Here is a 27,158-nt window from a genome sequence, read left to right as displayed (position 1 = left end):
CCTTGGTCAACTCTTGTTCTTTTCAGACCCCGACGCTATTAGGTTTGCGAGGGCTAGGGAGTCTTTCATTTTCATGCCCATCGTGGCCCTTGTCTTCCTTTGGCCGATATCTTCATTTTTCGAAGTGTCGGACCCCTTCCATATTTTCACTCTGATTAGTGTTATATAGAGGATGGTTGCCTAGTTGTACTTCCTCTTAAAACAATAATCACCACCACCACCACCGTCACATAAGGAGCTGTGTATAGCCGCCATCTTGTGCAATTAGCGTCCGGAAGGGCATCTCGCCGTAAAACTACGGCCCTGTGTAGTTAGACTCCTCCATGTGGTTACGTGTGCTTACTTACGTCAATCCCCAATGCCCTACTACTTAAAACAACGTCCGGAGAATTGTTCTACTACTCAAGATAGCGTCGGGAAGGCATCTCGCCGTAAAGCTACGTCCTGTAGTGTTAAGCTCCTCCAAGATAACGACTGTCCACATCGAGAAGGTCACCTAGCCGTAAAACTAAGGTTAGGCCCCTCCATGGGGTTAGGCTTGCTCTCTTAACCGTTAAAGTGAGGTTAAGCCCCTGAAGAGCACGTGGAATTCCAATTTCGTGCCACCACGTTGATAAGGTGGCAGCCATGAGGTTTAGCGGCGTAAAGATGGCAGCACTGAGGTTAGTGATGCTCAGTTGTTTAAAGATGTCAGTTGTCTGCTTGACAGCTGTCAAAAAAGCATGCGGCTTTGTTTACAAACAAGAGCACGTGGCTTTGTTTACAAACAAAAGTACATGGAATTCAAATTTCGCGCGCGCCGAATTCAAATTTCCCGCGCTATTGACGTCAGCAGTCACGTAACCCGCTCCGCGGCTTCTGATTGGCCCGCCGTGGAAACACCTTTGCTCCTCTACTCACGGCTAAACGGTAAACGTGCTGGAGTTTACACCAAGGGGTAGCGAGTTTGATTCTCGGCCGGGTCGGGTATTTTAACTTTCATTAGTTAATTCCTTTGGCTTGGAGACTGGATGTTTGTGCCGTCTTCGTCATTAGAATTCATGATAGGTAGAGCCCCATCCTCACCGATACGCAGGTCGGCTCGGCCTCTAGTCGGAGGACTTGCAGCAGCCCTCTACGGAGGCCGCACAATTTTCCGATATCTATAATGTACCAGTCTAGCTGTAAAATTGTAAACTTTATCTGTCGTTATTTGCATAGGATAGCCTCTGTTCTGGAGGGATCGTCCATTCCCCAAATAGACTTACCTTTTTTCATGTTTTGTCACGGTAATATTGTACATTTCTGTCTGGATTGCTATGTTTACAACTTCCAAGGATTGTATTCTTTCCTCGAGATCTGGTGTTTATATTTCCTAGCCTGTATCTCGTTACCGGTGCTTCTTAAATATATTTATTTATTTGTTTGTTTGTTTATTTATTTATTTATTTATTTATTTATTTATTTATTTATTTATTTATTTATTTATTTATTTATTTATTTATTTATTTATTTATTTGTTTTTTATATCATCTAGGGTCACCATATGGTATAAGAAGACATAAGGTGAACAAAGCGTAGGCCCTAACGTACAAATCCGATTCCCCTTTAAATAGGCAAACGAAAATAAATATGATTAAAGTATGATTAAATTTTGTCAACAAAGAAAAAATTAAGAATACATGACATTTTTATCATTCTTGTTATTAGTATCCTATCCGAACCAGCCGTGTAAGAAAAAAAGATCATTTCCGTAATTTACAGAAAATGTTTTAATGAACAAACAAAAGAAAATGAAACTGTTACCTTGAAGTTTAATAGTTGATCCCACTCGGGGTAGATGAAGAATAGAACACCATTCGCGGATCCTGGTAACGTGACTCCTCGGATAAGAAATATAAACAGGATGATGTAGGGGAAGGTAGCCGTGAAGTACACAACCTTCCCCACAGATTTCACTCCGTTCAGCATGCAAGAGAAGATGATGAGCCAAGACAATAAATCGCACACCAGAAGCTCCCATACGATATTACCTGGGTACTCGATTCCATCGGAGATCTTCAACATCCCGTTGCTGGAACACACAAGTAGGATCGAAGTAAAATAACTCAGATTCTTTTAAAAAATACAACTAGAATCGTGGGAATAACATTTTATTTATTAAATTGGGGATGACCAAGAAATTGCATTTTTCTTTATTCCTTATAGAAATAAAGTTTTGCCGTTTAATCTTGAAACAACAATTATTGATTAATTGAGTTTCCATAATGAAAATAATACATACTGCATGTTGATCCCTTAGGGGAGATAAGTAGCAAGTGGTGGCGGTGGTGGTGATTGTAGTTTTAAAGAGAAAAAGTACAACTAGATAAATATGCTCTCTGAACAAATTAAGTGGAAACAACAATTAAAACTAATTATTACACGGACAATTTGAAAATGGATTTTTTTTAAATAATAAAATTATTTTATTAAGCAGAAAAGGACACTGAAAAAATGAAATTTAAAGTGGTGGTAGTGATTATTGTTCTAAAAGGAAGAGGAAACACAACTATACAACTGTCCTCTATGTAATATTTATCGGAGGGGGAAAAAGGAAGGGATTCGATTCGACTCTTCGAAAAATGAAGATGTCGGCCAAAGGAAGACAAGGGCCACGAGGGGCATGAAAATAAAAGACTCCCTAAGCCTCACAACCTAATATACGGTCGGGGTCGGAAATGAACTAGAGTTGACAAAGGGCGGTCGGAGAGGATAGACGAAAGTGGCACAAGTACGTGGAAGCAATGACAGAACTCAGCTGAGAGTCCCGTGGTCGCCAACCCACGCTCCCACGTTAAGAGCCCCTGGGCCCCGTTTAGTCGCCTTTTACTACAGACAGGGTATACCGTGTGTGTGTTATTCTACCGCCCCCACCCACAGAGGAATTTGAAATTTAAAACCCCTTGATTAACCCATTCTCACACATAAAGCGAATGACGAGATCAGACAAAGTCAGCAGTAATCCCATAATCGGCTAGTATGAGTTCGAGCGTCTCCTTCAGGCCGAGGTTCCGCTTTCCTCACCCTGCATAAAACTACGGACCGCCACTCGGCAGTTGTCTTCTTAGTTGGCCTCAGCTTGTTGGGAGTTCGAATAGCTATAGCTCATTCCATGTTTTTTAAAAAGTAGTATTGCACTTATCACACCAAAGTTGCTGTATCGAACAACTCTACTCAACAGCATCGCGGCAACACTTCGGCACTTTATTATTATTATTATTATTATTATTATTATTATTATTATTATTATTATTATTATTAATATTTAGCGTATGATGTTTACAAGACAATAAGAATTACAATAAGTTATATTGTTACATATGTGCAATTTACAGCACTAGGACCACTTTCCAAGTATGGATAGAAAGGTCGGCAATCCATCTAATTCCTTCTGGAGATGCTGAGTGGAAGTCATCCAAGGAGCCGGGATATGCACGAAGAGGGCACTCCTTCACAATATGCTTGATGGTTTGCATTTCAAAACCGCACTCACATTGGGTAGAATTTATCCAACCCCACTGAAACAGGGCTGCACCAGTTCGGCCAGTACCACACCAAATCATGTTTAACCTTGACCAGACTGTCCGAGGTAGATTAACGCCAGCAAGCCGTGGAGTGGGATCACTGATTGAAAGTAGTCCATGAGGTGTCGAGTTTAACCATTCATCTCTCCAAGCATTTCAGAGATTGAACCTGGTTGACGTAAGATCTACAGCCGTCTTGCACGCTGGCTTTCTTGATTTCAGTCTCGATTTAGAAAGACGTTTGACATCATCATAAATTGGAAGAGCATTATTTTCCAAGATCCTACACAAATACTTTAATACACCAATACCGGGCAGCTCTGTCTCAACAGCATTGAGTGGAGTGCGAACAGCGACGGTGGTGACATCTAGCGTGTTGGTGTGAACTGCATACTTGTCTGTGCTACAGGTGAGAAGAATGCACCACACTCATTGGAAGTATTTTGTTAAAATAATTGAATAATCATAATAATTAAGAATGAAATTTTAGAATATGAAATTCCTCCTTCATAAACCTCCAAACGAGCATTAGCCTAGGTTAGCCGTGCCTTTCGCTATGTCTTAAAAATTATAAAGCAGAATCTGTTTGAGGATCCACCCAGCCTCTGGGGGAAATGTTTAATAACTACACTCTCCTCTTTTTTCTAGCCTGTTCTCAATTACCTAGCGCAGGATTTTGTATGGACTTAGCCTAGTTTTCCGGCCGGATGCCTTTCATAACAGCAATCATATGTGGGGGGGATATATACCGTACTCACTATTGCGTGTTTTTGTGGTTGTTTTTCGTATGATGTGTTGTATATACTTGAAGATGCGTATGGATACAAACACAAACCCTCGATCTACAGGAATTAACAGACGCGATTAAAATCTCCGACTCAGCCGGGAATCGTACCAGGGCCCTCTGAACCTAAGGCAAGGAAAATGGAAGAGGTCCAAAACTCCGAAGAATGAAAAGGGGGGTTGCGTGGCACGAAGAGCTAACCATTCAGCCAAAGAGCCAAAGGGGGCAGATAACCTAACAACATCCATGATTTATTAAGATTTTGGGAAAGAGAAGAAGCTGTAATTAAGAAACAGTAGTTTGGTCCATTATGTAGACTTCTTCCTCTTCTTCTTCTTCTGCTTCTTCGGTACGGCCGATCTACAGAGCAACTCAACCTCACGCTGCCATCTCGCTTTTGCTGTTCTTTGAATTTTCTGTTTTACATACATAGATAATATATATAACACATATTGGGGTTACGTGAGTGAACTACGATGTTCCTGACAAGGATGAAGTGTTCAGAATTTCCAAAAGACTCTTTCACAAATTTATGCATGAAGAATTACCATACACACGTATTAAATTAGTTGGACTGGTGCTCAAGCCTATGCCAATAATACACTGAAATAATTTTCTTACGCCGGGCTGAGTGGCTCAGACGGTTGATGCGATGGCCTTCTGGTCCAATTTGGCAGGTTCGATCCGGGCTCAGTCCGGTGGTATTTGAAGGTGCTCAAATACGTCAGCCTCGTGTCGGTAGATTTACTGGCATGTAAAAGAATTCCTGCAGGATTATATTCCGGCACCTCGGCGTGTCCAAAAACCGTAAAACTACTTTGTGGGACGTAAAGGAAATTATTATTATTATTATTATTATTATTATTATTAAGATTATTATTAATTATTATTATTATTATGTTCTTACAGTAAAAGAAAAGGTGACTGGATTCGAAACTTATGGCCTTCAATTTTCAATTTCAAGACTACCGCGATAACCATTACGCTACAGGCCCACAAGTTTTCGATTGTGAAATTTATGGCACTGTTTAACAATATGGACCCTCAAGCTTGAGCATACTAGAGTTGCATATTTGTTATTATTATTGGTTTTACGTCCCACTAACATTTCAGTAACCGAGCTCGATAGCTGCAGTCGCTTAAGTGCGGCCAATATCCAGTATTCGGGAGATAATAGGATCGAACCCCACTGTCAGTAGCCCTGAAAATGGTTTTCCGTGGTTTCCCATTTTCACACCAGGCAAATGCTGGGGCTGTACCTTAATTTAGCGCACGGCCGCTTCCTCCCCACTCCTAGCCCTTTCCTGTCCCATCGTCGCCATAAGACCTATCTGTGTCAGTGCGACGTAAAGCAACTAGCAACAAAAAAAAAAAACATTTCAGTAGGCTATTTGATTAAATTTCTTAATATAAGGGGCGTAGAATGTAACCTCAACACAGATGCGAGGTCATCACTTCTTTTTAATACTTGCGGTCCTTATCATTTCCCATGCCCATCATCTTGCTGGGTAATTTGTTCAGCACATAACACTTTTCATGGAATATAACTGCAATGTAAGATTATTTAGTGACAATCACTGATACATTATAAGCAACACGACAGTGCGCCAAGAATCATACAGATGGCGGCATGTTTTGAAAAGTTGGTCACACCAAGCCATGTAGGTAGCAGCACTATCGGGTTTCTCGCTGAAAACAGCAAGCTGTCCGGTACAAGAGCTTGCTGTCTCCTAAGATGGGGTGGAGCGATGTTGCATAGTACAGGCAACCACTGGAAGGGAGAACAACGCTGAGTACCAGAGATGATACGCGTTGTTGAATACCCACTATATGGCAGTGAGAGATATTTAACCAAAACTGCGGTACTTATATTGGTGAAATTCGGTATTTAATTTCAGGATAAAAGGTGAAAGAAACTATGGCTTTTATGAACATGAGTGTATAATATTAAATACTGTATACATCTCGTGGAAAAATGGTATATCCAAATTGTACGTTTCGTGACGTCGTGTTAGAACGGAACTCAATTATGTAACCTATACGAAGAAGATATGTAGTTCGTTTGTTCGCTGAAAAACGTAAAATAGGAACTGGTAACATTTTTATAGACAGCTATCAAAGGCGAACGCCTTGGGAGTTATGAATCGTTCAGCGTGAAGTTAAATTCTGTGAGTGGTGACGGTAATTGTCGTTTGAAGAGGAAGCATAACTAGGTAACCATTCTCCCTGGACAAATTAAGTGGAGAAATGTGCAAGTAACCGAAAACTATTTATTAAGCGGAGGAGTTTGACATTTTAAAAATAATAATAAACATCATTTCATAAAGCCGAAAAGGGCACGGTAAACTTGAAATTTAGAACCCCTTGATTAATCCACTCTCCCGAGATAAGCAGTAATCCCGTCATCGGCTAGTATGAGGTCCAGTGTCTCTTGCAGACCGATGTTCCGTCTTAGGCCGGAGAGGTCGGCACACACTGTAAGCATGTGGGCTACGTTGACTGAACTATTTAACTGATAAATGTTACCTTAAATTAATTACTACGATTTACTTGAAGCTTCCCCTAGGTAAAATATTTATGGATACATTCAAATGACTGTGGGAATGGAAGCTGTATTTTGATCGGGTCGGTTCTCCCTTTCTTGTTTTTTTTTCTTGACCCCCTGCAATACTCCTGGTCTTATCTGATCTATGGTTTGTATGGGTAGCTCCGCTTGTCTTGGGAAATTGTTATGAGCCTGTGATTTGGATGGATGTGTTGACTTGGTGGTCCCATATTACCTACTTCATTGTAGTGGGGCTAATGACTAATGTGTGATTATTCTCGTGCACCGTGGTATCCTGAATTTGATTCCATCCAGTTTACATTATATTATTATTTGAAGTGATATTGTTTGTGTATTCTTGTGCTGTGTTATGTTTTATTGGGCTTCTAACCTTGTCTTGTGACTCGATGCTCTGATGTTTAAGCTTGCCTCATTTAATCTGAAATTATTAAAACTGTATCCCGCGTACCCCAATATTAGTGCAAAGCTAGTAGCTACTTCAGCAGTAGAGAATGCCGTGTACTGCTCTTTATTAGATTATAAAAGTACATGTACTTCTGGGGGGGGGGGGGGAGGAGGCAGTGGGTTCCCGGACATCGCAATGAAAGGAATTCTACATAACATAAATAATTTTTATTTCCTTATAATGTTACAAAGCTTGGAGTTTGCGGTATATATTTTTACCCTGAAATTATTTTGGGTTCTGGGCTCTGCTTTCTCTGCTCTCATTTTAACGTATTCAAGCTTAACTTTTTCCCGAACTCATTGTGAAGTGATTTAATTTTTTTTCTCTCTTGATATTTATTAAATTTTAACATGTGATTTGCGGCACATTGGGTGGTTTTTAAAAAGTATTATTGATTCCAGTCGTGTGTTCAGCTGGGATATACTTCTCCGCCCAACTTTGATTATTTCTTGCAATTTATTATCGGCACTTATTAAACACCTTTAATCCCTACAGTTAATTTTCTATTTGTGTTATAATCCGGATTTTCCATAAGTAAGTTATATTTACATTCCTATTCGAGTTTTACTTCAGTTATTCTAAGACATATACATTTTATTTAAGTCAGTCGTATGTTATTACTCTAGTGAATTCACTGAAGGTATAACAATTGTTGAGTATATTATTATTAATATATTTTGTTTGTGATAATTGCTTCTCAACTAGACATTGTCCATATTTCTTGTACGTTTCGCGCAGTCACTTCCCAGCCCCAGTAGGTAGTGTAAAGTTTGTCCTGCACACATTGTGTTTGCGGCAGAAATTGGAGAGGATCGCTGCGTTTCGGTACAGCTACGAAGAAATGGCTGATATGCACCTAGCCTATGGGAAGCAAATAACAACTGGAGAAAAGCCGCACGGATGTATGGCGTCCTGTACCCTACTGGCCGCCAACCTCATCCCTGAACCTTTGTGACTGCGGGAAGAAACCCTCATGTGACAGTAATGCGCACATTTCAGCATCAGGAATTGTTGGTGACTACTCGTGCAGCACGTCCTTGCCTGAACGGTGAAGAATGCTACCTGTTCTTGGTAGAATCACTGCCTGGATTATTCCTCTGGGTAATTGGCAGCCTATGTGACCGTGCCATGACGGTGTTCCACCGCATTTCACTCGCCGCGTCATGCAGCACTTGACTGAACATGATCCAACGAGATGGGTAGATCGTGGTGGGCCATTTAAAGGGCCCCCGCGCTCGGCCGATTAAACTCCTATGGACCTTCCTTGTTACGTGAAGATCGTAGTAGAAGGGGAAATATGGAACATTCACTGTAATCAAACTACTGGGCAAATTATTTCTTTCGTTCAGTATTTGATTCCTTTTACAATGTCATGAGTAAAGGAATGCACGATCATGTGGCGGCATGTTAAAATGATAAAGAACGTTACTGCGACCAACAGTCCGAGAGTAGAAACAATCGGTACATTCCTTGACTGGCAAGTGTGGATTATTGTGTGTTCTTGTACTGTGTGTGTAACTACGGCTGCTTAATAAACAAACTGTGGATATTTCTGTAGGAGACAAAGACAACTCTGAGCGAGTTGACCGAAGAAACGTGTGCGTTCACGTGGAGCATTGTCTCTGTCTCCGTCTATCATACACCCCCCCCCCCTACCCCTCGCGAAACACAGCACCGGGCAGCAGCTTGCGCTCTGGTCGTCAATTTGAATCGCGCGTCCGGAATTAGCCTCATTTTCTCGAAGAGAAAATTTTCCCCCACCGATCCGATTCCGACATCGTTCTTTATACTGTATAACACGAGCATCAGTTACCAGGACTCAAGACGAGAGGACAATTGGATGTTTATTTCAGAGCAGTGGCAGTGAAGTGAAGTGAAGTAATGGAATAGTAGCTATTTAAACAAATAAATTCCTGTATAGCTGTGTCACAAAAAATAATTATTCCTTCGCTTTAATATTATTTTTAGGGTATAGTGACAAAAATCAGCATAGTAGTACCGATAAAGTAGTTATCGATATGCACTGACTCAAATATATCAGTGGCCGAAAAAGTGTGACCCAAGTATCCGATAGGCTACCTATATGCCTATGACATTTGTATCGTTTTCCCGAAAACGAGGATGGAAGCAGCCGCTAATAGGCTTTAGCAGACCCTACACGGTCAATAAAACTGTCAGTACCGAAAAATACTGACAGTAATACTGATCGCGTGTGGACTGGAATGATGGAATGAAGGCCAGTACTGAAGCAGATCCGGATTTCCTGATCTGCGAGCGTCAGTACTGTAGAGTGGTGGGGATACTGACAGTTATACTGACCGTGTGAGTGCGCTTGTCATTATTTCTGTCAGTATCAACGGAGCAGCGGTGGACGACAAATGCGTTTCTCAGCGAGGCCAAGTAGAGGTGCTTCTGGAACCGTCAAGTAGGCCTACTGCAAAAGTTTATCGAGCTATATGAAACGCTGTCAGAATAAACGTAACACAATACTTTACATGTTTCCACAACTGCTGTACTGATGGAAACTGGTGACATTATAGAGGAAAACTTAAAATCTTCAACATTTATACCAGTTGCAAGATACCTCACTGTCACCGCTAATCTCTCTGCCACCGATAAACAGCACCGCATGTTTGTATTTTACCTTATTACAAAACGCTCTACCATTCGTAGTAATTTCGGAAAAGTACCCTCACGCATTCGGAGATAGTTCTGATAATCTTCTGCTTCGGTATATTGTGTTTCCCTCAACACTTCATATGAGAATACTCTTCTCTTTTCCTAAGCCAATCTTTAACCCATCGTTTACGTTTAAACTGCGTTTCGTGCAGTACTAATATGATAGCTACAAAATGCCCGTCTTTTACGATCCATTTTGATAGAATACCACAATTGCCTGTTATAAATCTCATTCTGTAGTGACGGTTATTGACTTTATTTGTAAAGTGAGAATACCGCAATGGTAAGCTAGTGCACTGGTACTGACCAAAATATTGGCAGTAATAGTGATCGTATAAGGTCGCTACAATATTGATGCGTACCGTCAGTATTATTGACTCAGTATTACTGATCAGTATTACTGACCGTGTAGGGTCTGCTTTAGAATGTCAGCGCTCTCCCGCCATAGCTTCTCAGTGCTGCCAAATCACGAAGTGTATTATGGTCCAGCATATGTTTACTACTAAATAACGTGTCCTCTTCTTCCTTGACTCCTCTTAATTAGACTGAGCCCAGGTTTTCTTCCTCACGGCAACCCCGTGTGGAGGGATCTACTCACTACTACCTATTCCGTGAGTGGTGGTGGTGGTGGTGATTATTGTTTTAAGAGGAACTACAACTGGGCAACCATCCTCTATATAACACTAATCAGAGAGAACAAATGGAAGGGGTCCGACACTTCAAAAAATGAAGGTATCGGCCAAAGGAAGACAAGGGCCACGAAGGGCATGAAAATAAAAGACTCCCTAGGCCTCCATACGTAATACCATCGGGGTAGGAAAAGAACAAGAGTTGACCAAGAGAGGTCGGATAGGATAGATGAAAGTGAGGAGCCTGGCACAAGTAAGTGGAAGCAATGCCAGGACTCAACTAAGGGCCCCGTGGTCGCCAACCCACTCTCCAAAGTTCAGAGCCCATGTGGCCCCGTTTAGTCGCCTCTTACGACATTCAAGGGATACCGTGGGTGTTATTCTACCGCCCCCACCCACAGGGGGGCCTGTTCTATGATGGTGGATAGTGTGATATGTTCTATAAAATGATTTATATTAAGGCCGACAAACACACCCGGTCCCGGAGCCACAAGGATCAACCGGACGCGTCCACAATCCTCGGCCGCGCAGAGAAGTGAACCCGGGGCACGCAGAAACGAAGGTCACTATGCTGAACATTCATCTGTTCATTTGTGATCCGTCCGTGCTAACTTAGTTGGTGGTGGTGAGTTTTCCTTTAAGACGAATGTAATCATCCTACCTGAACAAAGAAATCTAGGGATAGCGTGCCTGACTCTCAGCTGGAGGTCTCGGCTTCGATTCACGGCCAGGTCAGGGATTTTTACCTGGATCTGAAGGCTGGTTCGAGGTGCACTCAGCCAACGTGATTTCGATTGAGGATTGAGGAGATATCTGACGGTGAGATAGCGACCCCGGTCTAGAAGGCTAAGAATGATGGCCGAGAGGATTCATCGCACTAATCACGTGGCACCTGATAATCTGCAGGCCTCCGGGCTGAGTAGCGGTCGCTTGGTAGACCCAGGTTCATCAGGGCTGTAGTGTCATGGGGTTTTATTCTACAGAGGAATTTGAAAATGAATTAAAAATAAAACAAAACATATTTTATTAAGCCGAAAACGTCACGAACGCACCCAAAGGGAACGAAAGTTCCCTGAGTAACAGAACACTTGAAATTTAGAATCGCTTGATTAATCCACTCTCTAACATAAAGTGAATGACGAGATCAGCAGTATTCCCGTCATCGGCTAGTATGAGTTCGAGTGTCTCCTGCAGACCGAGGTTCCGTCTTAGGCCAGAGGGATCAGCACACACTGTGAGAATGTGGGCCACGGTGAAGTCGGCTTCAGAAGAACACACTTCACTCTTGAAGAGGTATGAGTGTGCAGTCAAGGCCAAATATGATTTCAAGAAATATATTCCAGGTCGTACAAAAATCGACGCTCTTTACAATGTATTTCAGGCTATGGAAAGTGCTCCAGCAGCGTACAGTTCTCACCTAAGAAAAAAAATTGTAGATAACGTTGGTCACCGTTCGGAAAAATCTCGAAAAGGATGCCTTAGTCATCTTCCACATCAAGTATGACACACTAGTAAAAATTTACATTTGAAACCATATAAAATAAGTCGTGACACTTGCTTTTCAACCGGATGATGCTGTACTTAGCCGAACATTTTGTTAGTTGATTCTGGATCAAGTATATAACAGTGAAACAGACACAGGCCGCCTCTGTGGTGTAGTGGCTAGTGTGATCAGCTGCCTCCAGTGGAGGCCGGGTTCGATTCCCGGCTCTGCCACGAAATTTGAAAAGTTGTACGAGGGCTGGAAGGGGATTTACTCAGCCTCGGGAGGTCAAATGAGTAGAGGTGGGTTCGATTCCCACCTCAGCCATCCTGGAAGTGGTTTTGCGTGGTTTCCCACTTCTCCTCCAGGCAAATGCCGGGATGGTATCTAACTTACGGCCACGGCCACTTCCTTCCCTCTTTCTTGTCTATCCCTTCCTGTTCAGCATAGCAGGTGAGGCCGCCTGGGCAAGGTACTGGTCATTCTCCCCAGTTGTATCCCCCGACCCAATGTCTCACGTTCCAGGACACTGCCCTTGAGGCGGTAGAAGTGGAATCCCTCGCTGAGTCCGAGGGAAAAGCAAACCCTGGAGGGTAAACAGGAATAAGAAGAATAAGAAGAAGAAACAGACACAACATTAATGCTTTTCTCGGACAAGACCTGATTGCTCTTCCATGATTGTATAAGAATGCAAAGTAATCGTAACGTGAACTGGGTGCGATGTGCTGTTTCTTTAATGTGACAAATGTGACAAAAATGGTGCTGACTGGTTGCATCATCGCCACTGACCGTATGACTTTTAGTGCCGGGAGTGTCCGAGGACAAGTTCGGCTCGCCAGATGCAGGTCTTTTGATTTGACTGCCGTGGGCTACCTGCGCTTCGTGATGAGGATGAAATTATAATGAAGACGACACATACACCCAGCCCCCGTGTCAGCGAAATTAACCAATTATGGTTAAAATTCCCGACCCTACCGGGAATCGAACCCGAAACCCCTGTGACCAAAGCCCAGCACACTAACCATTTAGCCAAGGAGCCGCCGCCACTGAACTCTGTCGACAAACGGCACATATTTCGAAAAACAACGCGCGGCTGGTTCTTAGATGAAATGTTGTCACTGTAGACGCCTAACTTATTTCGCCAGAGTACAGTGTGAAAGGACCTAAGAGTATTTAAGGAAGCGTGTTTAAAAAAGTAGATAATCCGCTCGTTACTTACTGAAAAAACTCGTCGGCAGGCGTTTTCCATTTTGTGGTCGTGTTCTTTGGAGGAGGTTGTCCATCTAATTCGTGCTGTAAAAGTAACAAAATGTTCATATTAAAGACATGCACCAACTGGAATTAACTTGTAACACAACAGGTAGGTATTTCTTACGGCTCTGCTCAAAGAGGCTATTCAAATATTACAGTGCACGACACAAAAACTGAATTCTTGTAAATGAAGAATCAGCGTCAGACATGTATCTCGCCCTATACAATTCTTTTCCGTAATATATTATTTCATGTCTTAATCTTTAATACAGGGTGTGAGGAAAGTTATACCGAAAACTTGAGGTATGATCGTCATAAAATTGGTGGTGGTTTTAAGAGGAAGTACAACTACCCGTCTATCCTCTATATAACACTTAAACAGCGGGAAAATGGAAGGATCCGACGCTTTATAAAAATGAAGGTATCGGCCAAAGGAAGACCATGACCACGAAGGGCGTGAACATGACATGCTATTTGCGGATGATGCTATACTGTATAGAGTAGTAAATGAGTTGCACGAGTGTGAGCGACTGCAGGGGGACTTAAACAATGTGTGAGATGGACAGCGGATAATGATTAAAAGACAAGTTGTCAGTTTGATGATGTTTGTTGTTTAAAGGGGCCTAACAACTAGGTCATCGGCCCCTAATGGTACGAAAAGTAACGAAATGAAAATGAATACTTTAAAATGTATCCACTGACTACAATATAAAACGAATGGTGAAGCAAAAAAGATTGCGAAACGAAAACAATCAGTAGATCCAATTCACAATGTCGTAATTACTAGGATGATACGCATTATCTAAAATGGGTCCAAAATCCACAATGGTACGAAACAGGGCCGGATTAAAGGGGGCTAAAGGGGCCCCGGCCTTTGGCCCAACTTAAAATTGTATTAAAAGGCCTGCTGCTCCACTTCCGTGCATGTCTATGAATATTTACGCTCGCAAAATACCGAACACGAAACTCTTCCTTCGTTCTTATCAGCTGTCCGCGTTAGTATTTTATCACTGCTAGAATCAATTACCGTCCGGAGACACGAATCATCGTTACTTACGCACTGTAATTATTGTAAAGGTTAATTGTTGACGAAAATTTAAATCTGGCAGCTTGCGAATACGGGCAGAGTGGGAAGCGGGGAAGAGGTCTAGGAAATGAGCGGGAGGGGACAGGGGAAGCACGGTGGAATGCGCATGCTATACTATATCTTTGCATCAGGAAGAGAACTTCCTCTGACTATTGAACCATTCGTAAGTTATACAACTGTAATGTTCTTGTAAAATGGATAGAAAATATCCTAGTGGTGCCAAAAAACGTAAATTAAAAGAAAGAACAACATTGAAGGAAAATAGTTGCCGAAAATATCAACATTTCCACGAACCTGCTACGCAGGCGTAGCAGAGGGAGAGGTGATACTCCCACGTGGCGCGTCCCAGGTGGCGGATAGGGGGGTCCTAACCGGCTTGCCGGCGGACTTGAGGGAAATAAAATACCTCTCGCGGACCAAACACACACCCCCTGTGGGTGGGGGAGGCAGGCGAATAATACACCCACGGTATCCCCTGCCTGTCGTGAGAGGCGACTAAAAGGGGCGACCAAGGGATGTTTAAATTGGAACCATGAAACTGCTTTTGATTCGTGCCATCACGCGGGGAACACCAAGGGTTGCTTTTACTTGTGCGTAGTACCACTACATTAGGTACGAAATTGGTTTGTGATTAGTAGCACACAGGAGCACCGCGCGGTCGGCTTTTGCAGTAGGCCTACCTGTGAATAGTACCACCATATGAGCAGGACCATGGGATGATAGCTACCATGGTTCTGCCTTGCCTATGATTAGTACCCACTATATGAGGAACACCACGGGATAGGGAGAGGTCCCTGCGGTTAGTACTCTTATGTGATGAACACCATAGGTTTGCGTTGCCTGTAAATGGCGTCGCAAAGTGGGAAAACATAGGTCTGTATTAAATGTCGAATTTCATAAGCTCTGAGTAGTACAATAATGTGTGGAATGCCGCAAGTCTCTGCTACTTTTGATTAGTACCGTAACAGGACAGCTACCATGGTTCTATTTTGATAGCGATCAGTGCCGTTATGAGGGGCCGATAACTTCGATTTAGGACCCCCTTTAGACTGCACGCATAATCGATTCAGTGTTATGCTATAGCAGTAGTCCCTTGGTCAGTAATACGATATTGTCACGTCTGTTTATGTGCCTGTGCGACATTGCGGGTCGCAACCACTGATTGTTTTAAATTCATGTCCATCCATTCATTCTTCGTTGTCACATTTTTGAATTCTGGTCAGTGGAGAATTTTAGACTTTTAATATGTCATTTCATTTCGTACCATTAGGGGCCGATGACCTAGATGTTAGGCCCCTTTAAACAACAATCATCAATCAATCAATCATCAATATCAACATTTTTTGACAGGAAGTCTATAAGTGCATTATGAAATATTAACATGAAAAATTGTAGTCTATTTCAACACTTCCCTATTCATCAGTTTAAGTGGAAGTAGTTCTATAACGACATCAGTATGCCAGTCTTACGTGATGTTACGAAGAAGGGGCCCCACATTTTTAAATACCCCAGGGCCCCCAAACACCTTAATCCGGCACTGGTACGAAACACTAGTAAATCAGAGCCATGGTGTTCCTCCAATAGTGATACTAATCACAGGTAAAGTAGACTGGTGCTGGGTCTCGCACGGTGGTATTAATCACAGGTAATGTCACACACAATGGCACCACTCACAGGTAACACAAACCCATGGTGTTTTGCACATAAGGGTACTACTCACAAGCAACGCAGATCCAGGTTGTTCCTCGCATAGCGGGACTAATCACGGGTGCCGGTATTCCTGTGCTGTTCCTCATTTAGTAGAATTAATCACAGGCCGCGTATATTCGTGGCATTGCTCACATAGTTGTACTCATCATAGGCACTGTAGACCCACGGTATGTGACACGTTATGGTAACACCCACAAGTAACAAATCCCATGGTGTTCTTCACATAATGGAACTATCTTCAGGTAACGCAGACCCGTGGCTTCTTTCATATAGTGGTACTACTCATAGGTAGCGCAGATCCATTCTGAACACAGGTGAACCGACCCATTCCAGTGCAGCGTTACGGCACATGGACATTAGTCCGCGGAGCCGAATGCACGCCTCCCCCCACCCGCCTCGGTGGAATACACACGATACGACTAACCATAGGCAATGCCCAGACCCGTGGTAACGTAGATCCATGCTGTTCCTCACATGGCGGTACTAACCCCAATGGTACTAATCACAAATAGTCTCATGGTTCCAAAATCATCATCCCTTGGTCGCCTCTTACGGCAGCCACGGGATACTGCGCCCTCCACCTACAGGAGGTAGTTGTAAGTTTCACCAAGAGGAAAAGTCCTCTCAGCTTTAATGATTGTGTTGAACGGATGGGGAACACTGTAAGTACCTAGGTGTTAATGTAAGGAATGATCTTCACTGGTAAATTATTTTAACGAGATTGTTAAAGTTACAGATCTCTTCACTTAGTTGTGAGAGTACTTAGGGATTGTAGTAAATATGTAAAGCCGGCCCCGTGGTGTAGGGGTAGCGTACCTGCCTCTTACCCGGAGGCCCGGGATTCGATTCCCGGCCAGGTCAGGGACTTTTATCTGGATCTCTGGATCTGAGGGCTGGTTCGAGGTCCACTCAGCCTACGTGGTTAGAGTTGAGGAGCTATCTGACGGTGAGATAACGGCCCCGGTCTAGAAAGCCAAGAATAACGGCCGAAAGAATTCGTCGTGCTGACCACACGACACCTCGTAATCTTCAGGCCTTCGGGCTGAGCAGCGGTCGCTTGGTAGGCCAAGGCCCTTCAAGGGCTGTAGTGCCATGGGGTTTGGTTTGGCTGTTAGTAAAGATGTAAAGGAGAGGGCGTATAAGTCTCTAGTAAGACCGCAGTCAGAGTATGGTTCCAAAGTATTGGACCATCACCAGGACTACTTGATACGAGAACTGGAAAAATGTTAAAGGAAAGCAGCACGATCTCTTCTGGATAATTTTGGACAAAGGAGTAGTGTTACGAAAATGTTGCGAACTTTGGGCTGGGAAGACTCGGGAGTAAAGAGACGAGATTTTCGGCTATGTGGTATGTTTCGAGCTGTCAATGGAGAGTTGGCGTGGAATTACCTAAGTAGACGAATAAACTTGAGCGGAGCTTTTAAATGTAGGAAAGATGAAGGATTGGTATACATTATCAAGGGAAATATTCGATACATTTCCGAGTTCTTTGAATTTTTTAGAAAAACCTAGGCAATCAGTTGATAGCGAATCTTCCACCTGGGCGGCAGCCCTATATGCAGATCAATGATGACTCATTGAAATCTGTTTCGTTATCAATGGAACACAACAAAGGAAAGTCCGCGGCCTAGAAGACACAAAATTATCTCACAGAAGTCGATATTGACCCTCTGAAAACAACAAGGACTACAGACGGACAAAATATTAACATCCATAAGTTTGCACCGAAGTATCCAACGGCAAGAAATTTAAAACTAAAGAACGTCTGGGCACAAGAAAGCAACTGGTCTATGGTGATAGGATGAGGGAAAGTAAGAAGAATAAGAAGGACAAGGTGAAGAATATCAATGCTGTATAATGGTTCTACGTGCTTCTTAGAGAGTTAAACGTGTATATAATAATAATAATAATAATAATAATAATAATAATAATAATAATAATAATAATAATAATAATAATGATACACCATGGTAGTTGTGTGCAGTAGCACTTGGGGGATAGAGCAGTGCCCTGTCCGAGAATGAAACCAAATTGGTAAGACCGGCAGTTGGTTCTTCCGCCCTCCAAGCCGTTGGGAATACTTCCCGCCTTAGAGACCTTTGACCAGTTTCCTTTTTACCTCAGTTGATGCGCGGGTGAATATGGCTAGGCCTTATTCACACCTGTCCTCCATATCTACAGGCCGTCCCCTATCAGCCATTGGGATGCTCCCTATCGGGACCGAGGTCCCCCATCCCAGCGTTTTCCGCAGAATTATTATACCCAGCCCTTAGTCAGTTCAGAGCCTGCATAAACTAACCAGACGTACAAGCTATTGTCGAAAGCACTTCAGCGCAGAGTGAGGTCCACCTAGACAATCAGCTGGGAAAATACCAGGCAGGGTATGATTTCAGGAAAGCATATGATTCAGCGGGTATGTGTAGGAACAATTTGAGATAAGAATAGGCCTGAGGCAGGGGGATGGTCTTTCCCCACTCCTGTTCAATTGTGTTTTGGAGAAGGTAATCAGAGAGTGGAGGAAAACGATGACCGAAAGTAGTCTTCAGAACTGAGTAAGAGTGAGATGCAAAAACAGAGGCATCACTTTTGACTGCTTGGCTTTCGCTGATGATATTGTGCTCGTAGCAGAAATCTCTAGACAGCAGTAAAACAGGTGATAATTCTCCAAGAAATAGGTGCTAAAACAGCTTTAGGATCTCCTTTGTAAAGACCGAGTATATTGTCTCGGAAAAGACAGACTCCACTCACAGCATTAAGGCAGCTTGTGGGATTGTACGGAACACCATGAAATTGAATTAGGTACCTTTGGCGAGATTATTACCCCGAATGACAATGAAAAGGAAGCACTTGGGTAAAGAGCAAGGGGAGGTGGAATTGGAATTTAAAATGAGCCATGATGCTTACAAATCCATCTCCTACCAGGCTAAACTGAGATACTAGTGCGTAGTAATCAGACCGGCATGACTTTACGCTGCAAAAGAATACAAGCTAAAATGGAATATATCTCGATTGAGGAAAAGGAAAGAGTTCCTCAGAAAGATTTTGGGTCCTAAAAAAAGTGTCCGAGGGTTTTATCTTCCACCTGAGGTCAAACAAGGAATTGTATGCGAGAGTCGGAAAGATCACCATCGTTACGAAGAAACGACGGTTAATCTTTCATGGTCACCTGAGGGGAATGTACCCGGAGAGACTGGCGCACAAGTAACTCACTTTAGAGGTAAAATGGAAATCTCAACCCAGCTGGCTGAAGGAGGTGCTCAAAGACATGCGGATAAATGATGTAAGACCAGATGACATAATGGAGATGATCATCTGTCGGGAAGAAAGTTGCGGGGTTGAGTGATGATCCAGAGAAAGAACCTGCTAAAACGCGGAACATCTCGGCGGAAGAACGGCTGAAAAGGAGAGCTTGAAGCTATCTAAACAAATAGGTGCAAGCCTCAGAAAGAGAGGCAGGTAGTTTAAGTAACCGTAGTCCAAAGCTGGCTGTACCGATGTAAATAAATAAATAAATAAATAAATAAATAAATAAAAAAAATTAATAAACAATAATACCTTGTAACAAGCCGGTGTGTTCCAAGAGTTGTTGCAGTTGTCCCAGGGCAGTGGACTGCGGAAGGACAGGTACATGAAGTAGATAGGGTAAGTGATTACGATGTTGTAGTAGGTGCTGCAGAAGAAATTCACTATGACCATTGCGTAACCGGCCCCTGGAAACACACAACAGTATGGCTTAATAGTCTTAATATTAGTGCCTGTCGAATGGATATTTATAGAATTCCATTTTGACACTTTAAACACAGCGATTGACAAATAGTGTCCCGAAATTACCTGGCTATGCTGCGAAAAAGTAATATATTGGTAAAATATGAAGGCATAAAACCAGGCATGTGTAATATATATTTTAATAATGCCATTTATTAAACCTAGACGACTGCAAGGAACTGATAAACTGATAATGTTATTGTGAGGTCGTCCTGTATAATACACAGGGGACACGGTCGCGAAAGCCGAACAGTACGGCTAGGGATAACGTCACATTGGCACACTGACCACGTAATACTCCAAACAGCAACAACAAAGGTTATAGGGTTCTGGGAAAGCCGTAAAAACCGATAAGGACACCACAGTTTTGGCGTACAAGGCAACATGAGGAGTGTGCTATAAGTAAGAAGTAATGAACCTACACTGCCTGACAAAAACTGGAAGCACCCAGAAGAAATGGTCGGATGTCAACGTAACTTCGTACAGGTATGTAGAGTTGCAATTCTCTGTGACCGGTAGAACGGCCACCAGAGTGCTTTAGTGTTGTTCGTGTTTAGTGTTGTTACGAGGACTGGCAAGGTATTATTATTTTGCTATTGGCTTTACGTCGCACCGGCACAGATAGGTCTTATGGCGATGATGGGACAGGAAAGGGCTAGGACTGGGGAGGAAGCGGCCGTGGTCTTAATTAAGGTACAGACACAGCATTTGCCCAGTGTGAAAACGGGAAACCACGGAAAACCATCTTCAGGGCTGCCGACAGTGGGGTTCGAACCCACTATTTCCAGAATACTGGATACTGGCCGCACTTCAGCGACTGCAGCTATCGAGCTCGGTTTGGCAAGGTACATAAGCGGCATGAACAGCGTTAGATGTTAAGTGCTCGCTGTGAAGGACACGGAGATGCCCCGTACTCGTTTGAGACAGCATTATCAGCAACTGACAGACTTTGAAAGGGGTCTCAGTGTGGGTCTCCATTTGATCGGCTGGTCGAAACGTACAATATCAAGATTGTGGGACATTGTGGCCCGATGTTCGACTGCATGGCAACGTGAGGGCAGGCATATTTGCAAGGTCCCGGTCGCCCACCACAAGGCAGGATCACAGTATTGTGCACCAAGCACACCGTAAACCCTTCACATCTGCGTATGCCATCCGAGAACAAGTACGGCAATATTCTGTGTTATCCCGCACCATTAGCAGCCGAACTAGAGAATCACCGTCCCATGCATAGGCTGCCGTTAACACCATAACACAAACGGCTGCCTTTGGAGTGATGCCGTGCGTAGTGGTAATTATTGTTTTACGAGGAACTACAACTAGGTAACCATCCTATATATATCACTAATTAGAGAGAAAAAATGTAGGGATTCGATACAGAAAATGAAGATATCGGCCAGAGGAAGGCATGATCCACGAAGGGCGTGAACATGAAAGGCTCCCTAGCTCTCGAATGCTCTTATAGCGTCGGCGTTGGAAAGGAACAAGAGCTAATTAAGGGAGGTCGGAGAGGATAGATGAAAGCCAGGAGCCTGGCACAAGTAAGCTGAATCAATGACAGGACTCGGCTAAGGGCCTCGTGGTCGCCAAACCACGCTCCAAAATTTAGAGCACCTGGATCCCATTTTAGTCGTCTCTTACGACAGGCAGGATATAGTTGGTGGTGGTGGTGGTGGTGGTGACCCAGGCAGGCAGTTTATAGAGACAGGTGCCGTGTTTGGATGAGCATTGTACTGTTGAAAAATGGCACCACGGTACTGTTTTTTTTTTTTTTTTTTGCTATTTGCTTTATGTCGCACCGATACAGATAGGTCTTATGGCGACGATGGGACAGGAAAGGCCTAGGAATGGGGAGGCCGTGGCCTCAATTAAGGTACAGCCGCAGCATTTGCCTGGTGTAAAAATGGAAAACCACGGAAAACCATCTTCAGGGCTGCCAACTCGCCCGGTGGGTGTCAATCTACTGCCCCTAACTACAGGGGGTAGGCAGGGTATACCTTTGGTGTTATTCTACCGCCCCACCCACGACCAGGAAGCATAGATCGCTGCTGAATGGCGTCACATTGTGTTCAGCGAGGAATGGCGGGTCTGCACTACCCGGGAAGACGATCGTCTGCGAGTATGGCGGCGACCTGCGAAGACGTCTCATTCTTCCAATGTTTGGAGAGGCACAGCGGTATTGCTCTTGGCGTCATCGGGTATGACCTTCAGGTCACGCCTGGTAGTTATTGAGGGAACTCTGACGGCACAACGGTATGTCACGGACAACCTGCGCCCTCATGTGTTACCTCTCATGCGACAGTATCGTGGTGCCATTTTTCAACAGGACAATGCTCATCCACACACGGCACGTGTCTCTATGAACTGTCTGAGTGATGTCGAAGTACTTCCGTGGCCAACAAGATCCCCAGATCTGTTCCCGAAAGAATATGTGTGGGACCAACTCGGAAGGCAACTCTGTCCCAGTGCCAGTATCCAGGATATCAAGCACCAGTTACAGCAGTTGTGGGCCAGCTTGCACGAGAAGAGGATACAACGGCTTTATGATCGCCTTCTCAACAAAATCAGTACATTCATCCAGACCGGAGGGGGTGCAACGTCTTTCTAATGAGTGGGCTCGCACTGCGAAGTTCTTTGTACATTTTACTCGATTTTGTAATCTCCGAAACAATATCACATACCCTCTCAACACGTGAAGTTTCATTTCCTTTCCTCCTTCCCTTCTTGGAGCTTCAACTTTATTGTCAGGCAGTGTGGTTGGAGTGCTATGAGCCGTCCTCAAATAGGTCGATGGAAACAAGATACATGTTACTCAGTAAGAAATCCTTTTCACTTTCCATCAATAGTACAATGCCCGCTAAGTGATCAGTATCTCGGTCTTCAGGCCTCGAGTTTAGGAGGCCCTCGTTTAATTTCCCGCTGGAGATTCCCTTTGCTCGGACGCTGGGTGACATTTCTGCAACTCACACAACACAACTCATTTTCACAGAGAGTGTGGGCTAAGTCGAGGTTGTATGGAGGATGGCCCCAGTACCTCCGATCGGAAGTGCCGTAACAATTCACGCGAGCTGTTGGCTGCGTGCCGTCCTGCGTTGTGGTGATGATTACTGTTTTAAGAGGGAGTACAACTGGGCATCCATCCTCTATTAACACTAACCAGAGGAAAAATGAAATGGATCCAACACTTTGAAGAATGAAGGTATCGACCGAAGAAAGATAAGGGCCACGAAAGGCATAAAATGGAGGATTCCGTTAGTCCTCGCAATCCCAATACCTTCAGATTCGAAAAAGAACGAGAGTTGACCAAAGGAGGTCGGATAGGATTGATGAAATCGAGGAGCCTGGCGCAGGTAAGTGGAAGCAATGCCAGAACTCAATTAAGGGCCCCGTAATCGCCAACCCACGCTACCAAGTTAAAAGTCCCTGGAGCACCTTTCAATCACCTCTTACGACAGCATGTGACACCGCGACAGACTCAAAGAACGCATAAAGATCCGTGCCGTGAAACCATCTTCCGACAAAATAAAATATCGTGAGTTCCAACACTTTCGACGACGTTCTGTGCTTCTCCGTAATCCGTGCCGGCAAAACGTATTCGCTCGCTAACGATATTTTGTTGTTTTCACGGACGTGATTTCTCTTTTTTCCCCTTCCCGCTTCTCTCATTTTTTCCAGTGATGTGGTTATCTGTATCCATTTAGTAGAATTTTCACTTACATAACAACTATTTCAATATCAGAGAACATTCATGATTTCAGTTTCCCTTTTCATTATTTGGAATACATAACTTTTTACCATTTTTCTCGTAAATTTTACGTTTACACATTTTTGCAAAATATTGGACTTATGTACACTCATGTTAATCAGAACGTATCATGAACATGAATATTATTCATTTCAGACCTAGCATAGGTATACTTCCATTCTTTCCTTTGGTAAAATTGCAAGTCTCTATAAAGCGTGTTGCTTTCCAACTAACGTTCCATTTTCTTCAACAGTAAACCGAATGTATTTCTGCTCGTTTTATTTCATCATCTACCGAGTGCCTTTTCATACGGGTTGAAACCACTGTTTCCTTTCTTCCTCCCCTTTATCCAAGATTATAGCTATCCTTGAGCGTTTGTCGTGGTACACTTAACTACAGATTTTGCTGCACGGACATGAAGTGTGAGAACAGATGTGAAAAGGACGGATACGGAAAAATAAAGCACCGTCACGTGCCTCAGATGAGCAAATACTACGCACTTCCACGCCTGACCAAGTTTCCGTGCGCACAGCGTTCTTTCTTCTTCCTCTTCTTCTTGATCGTTATTGGACTCCGCATAGATAGCCTCAGTCCAGCCAATGAACCTCGTTTATGTGTTCAATTCTGATATTAAAGGCCATATGAAATAACTTGCTCTACTATTGCAAGTACACATCTTTGAAAGTCGAGAGCGTTCTTTCCATGGTGTCGTGCCAGATGCGACCTGTGCCACAAGCGACCGCATAAACTTACTCTGTAACCGTGTCGGATATGCCCAGTGTTGACAACCCAATTTTCATTTAATAAGCTATGTCATCATCCAAGACAAGGTAAGCTAAATCATAACCAGAATAAGTTATAGCACTGCTTATCGGGCAGGGAATGATGTTGTTCTTTGCTCTGTTCAAATAGCGAACTACTATAACCACAAACAGTGCACAATATTTAATTATGTACCCTGAATTAATAACATTAGTAGACGAATACGTTATAGTGTTGTTTTTAAAACTAGGAAAGATCACAATGTTAAGATAAAGTTAGAACTCAAGAGGACATATTCGGGAAAATATACGTTGATAGGAAGAGGAGTTAGACATTGAAATAATTCACCAAGGGAGATGCTCGAGTAATTTTCAAATTTCCTAAAATGATTAGGTAAACTAATGATAGGCAGGTAGGTAGAAAAAGAGAGAGCTGGCGCTGGGGCTAATGTGCAAGATGGCGGCTATACACGGGCTCTTATGCGATTAAATCCTGCGATCTGGTGCGGGGGCTACTGCACAAGATGGCGGCTATACATGGGCTCTTACGGAGAAAGCTGGCTCAGGGGAGGATAGGCGGTATACATAGGACTTAAGGAGATGGCCTAGGGACTAATGCGCAAGATGGCAGACGTGTGCAACTTCCTAGTGCTAGGGAAGATGGCTGCTATACATTGGTTATTTTGTAAGGATGATACCTTAAGTTAGAATATCCTTAAACCATGTCCTCCTTAAGATGTTAGCAGAGCTATACAGATCCTTGTCTGTGTAGTTCTGTGTTATGCTGCACCAAATACTTTAATACACCAATACCGGACAGCTCTATCTCAACAGCATTGAGTGGAGTGCGAACAGCGACGGTGGTGACATCTAGCGTGTTGGTGTGAACTGCATACTTGTCTATGCTACAGTCAAGACCAACGGGAGAGGAATACACTACACTCATTGGAAATATTTTTGTTAAAATAATTGAATAATAATAATAATAATAATAATAATAATAATAATAATAATAATAATAATAATAATAATAATAACAATAATAATAATAATAATGAAATTTTAATATATGAAATGCCTCCTTCATAAACCTCCAAACGAGCATTATGTTAGCCGTGCCTTTCGCTGTCTTAAAAATAATAAAGCAGAATTTGTTTGAGGATCCACCCAGCCTCTGGGGGAAATATTTAACAACTACTCTCTCCTCTTCTTTTTAGCCTTTTCTCAATTACCTAGCGCAGGATTTTGTAAGGACTTAGCCTAGTTTTCCGGCCGGATGCCTTTCCTAACAGCAATCATATGTGGATATATATACCGTACTCACTATCGCGTGTTTTTGTGGTTGTTTTCTGTATGATGTGTTGTATATACTTGAAGATGCGTATGAATACGAACACAAATCCGTAGGCCTCGATCTACAGGAATTAACAGACGCGATTAAAATCTCCGACTCAGCCGGGAATTGTACCAGCGCCCTCTGAACCGAAGGCCAGTATGCTGACCATTCCGTGGTGATGATTATTTTAAGAGGAAGTACAACTGGCCAGCCATCCTCTATCAGAAGGGAAATGGAAGAGGTCCAACACAGGATTCCTGCGGGACTATATTCCGGCACCTCGGCGTCTCCGTAAAAGTACTTAGTGGGACGTAAAAAATATTATTTTCTTACAGTAAAAAAAGGTGACTGGATTCGAAACTCACGTCCTTCAATTTTCAATTTCAAGACTACCACGATAACCATTACGCTACAGGCCCACAAGTTTCCCATTGTGAAATTTATGGTAATGTTTAACAATGTGGACCCTCAAGTTTGAGTATGCCAGAGTTCCATATCTGTTAATATTATTGGTTTCAGGTCCCACTAACATTTCAGTAGAGTATTTGATTGATTTTCTTAATATAAGGAGAATAGAATGTAACCCCAACACAGATGCGAGGTCATTACTTTTTTCAATACTTGCGGTCCTTATCAGTTCCCATCCACATTATCTTGTTGGGTAATTTGTTCAGCGCATAACACTTTCCTTGGAATATAACTGCAATGTAAGATTATTTAGTGACAAACACTGATACATTATAAACAACACGGCAGTGCGCCAAGAATCATACAGATAGCAATATGTTATTGAAGAGTTGGTCACACCAAGCTGTGTAGGTAGCAGCACTATCGACTTTCTCGCTGAAAACAGCAAGCTGTCCCATATTGTCATATTAAAGTATTTGGCTGCACTCATTGTGTATCTTCCCCCGTCCCCTCGCTTCCTATTACTAGCGAGAAGGATGGGGCCTTGACCTGTGTTGGAGGAGCCATCTTGTCAGTTTTTTACTTCTGTCTCTGTACCAGATAGACATGCCATGTAGGCTCCTGTATTTTTTCTGGATTTACCCTGGTTCTCATCCTTTTTGAGTGGGAAACTTTGTAAGTGACGTTTTATTTACTTTCTTCTACCTACTGGTTGTGTTTAATAACGTGATTTGATCTTGTTCCTTCATTCTGATCTGGGATTATCCACTCCGACCTGCCATTCTCGTTAATATTGGGAGCTGATTTTATCATTAGTTCATTACTGACCCTTTTCCTAAAAGCCATTTTCTTCTGGTTCCTTGTTTTAATTTTTCTGATGGTCAGTAACGTTAATTCAGACCCTCTGTTATGGAGGCTATCAAACTTGAATTGTACAAGTAATTCTGCGTCCGTTGAACTTTCT

General features: G+C 43.0%; 1 protein-coding gene across 1 annotated transcript in view; it reads right to left on the bottom strand.

Moving 5' to 3' along the window:
- The window catches only part of LOC136872540 (sodium- and chloride-dependent glycine transporter 1), a 189,994-nt gene that overhangs the window by 135,641 nt on the left and 27,195 nt on the right, over nucleotides 1–27,158 (bottom strand). Inside the window, exons 4-6 of the mRNA XM_067146341.2 lie at nucleotides 19,735–19,889; nucleotides 13,351–13,424; nucleotides 1,786–2,053 (exon numbers count right to left, since the gene is read on the bottom strand). Coding sequence (XP_067002442.2) covers nucleotides 1,786–2,053; nucleotides 13,351–13,424; nucleotides 19,735–19,889 — 497 coding nt within the window. The remainder of the gene's footprint in view (nucleotides 1–1,785; nucleotides 2,054–13,350; nucleotides 13,425–19,734; nucleotides 19,890–27,158) is intronic.

Source organism: Anabrus simplex, chromosome 4 (assembly GCF_040414725.1).
Source record: "Anabrus simplex isolate iqAnaSimp1 chromosome 4, ASM4041472v1, whole genome shotgun sequence".
Taxonomy (NCBI): domain Eukaryota; kingdom Metazoa; phylum Arthropoda; class Insecta; order Orthoptera; family Tettigoniidae; genus Anabrus; species Anabrus simplex.
This window is presented reverse-complemented; position numbering and strand designations above follow the sequence as displayed.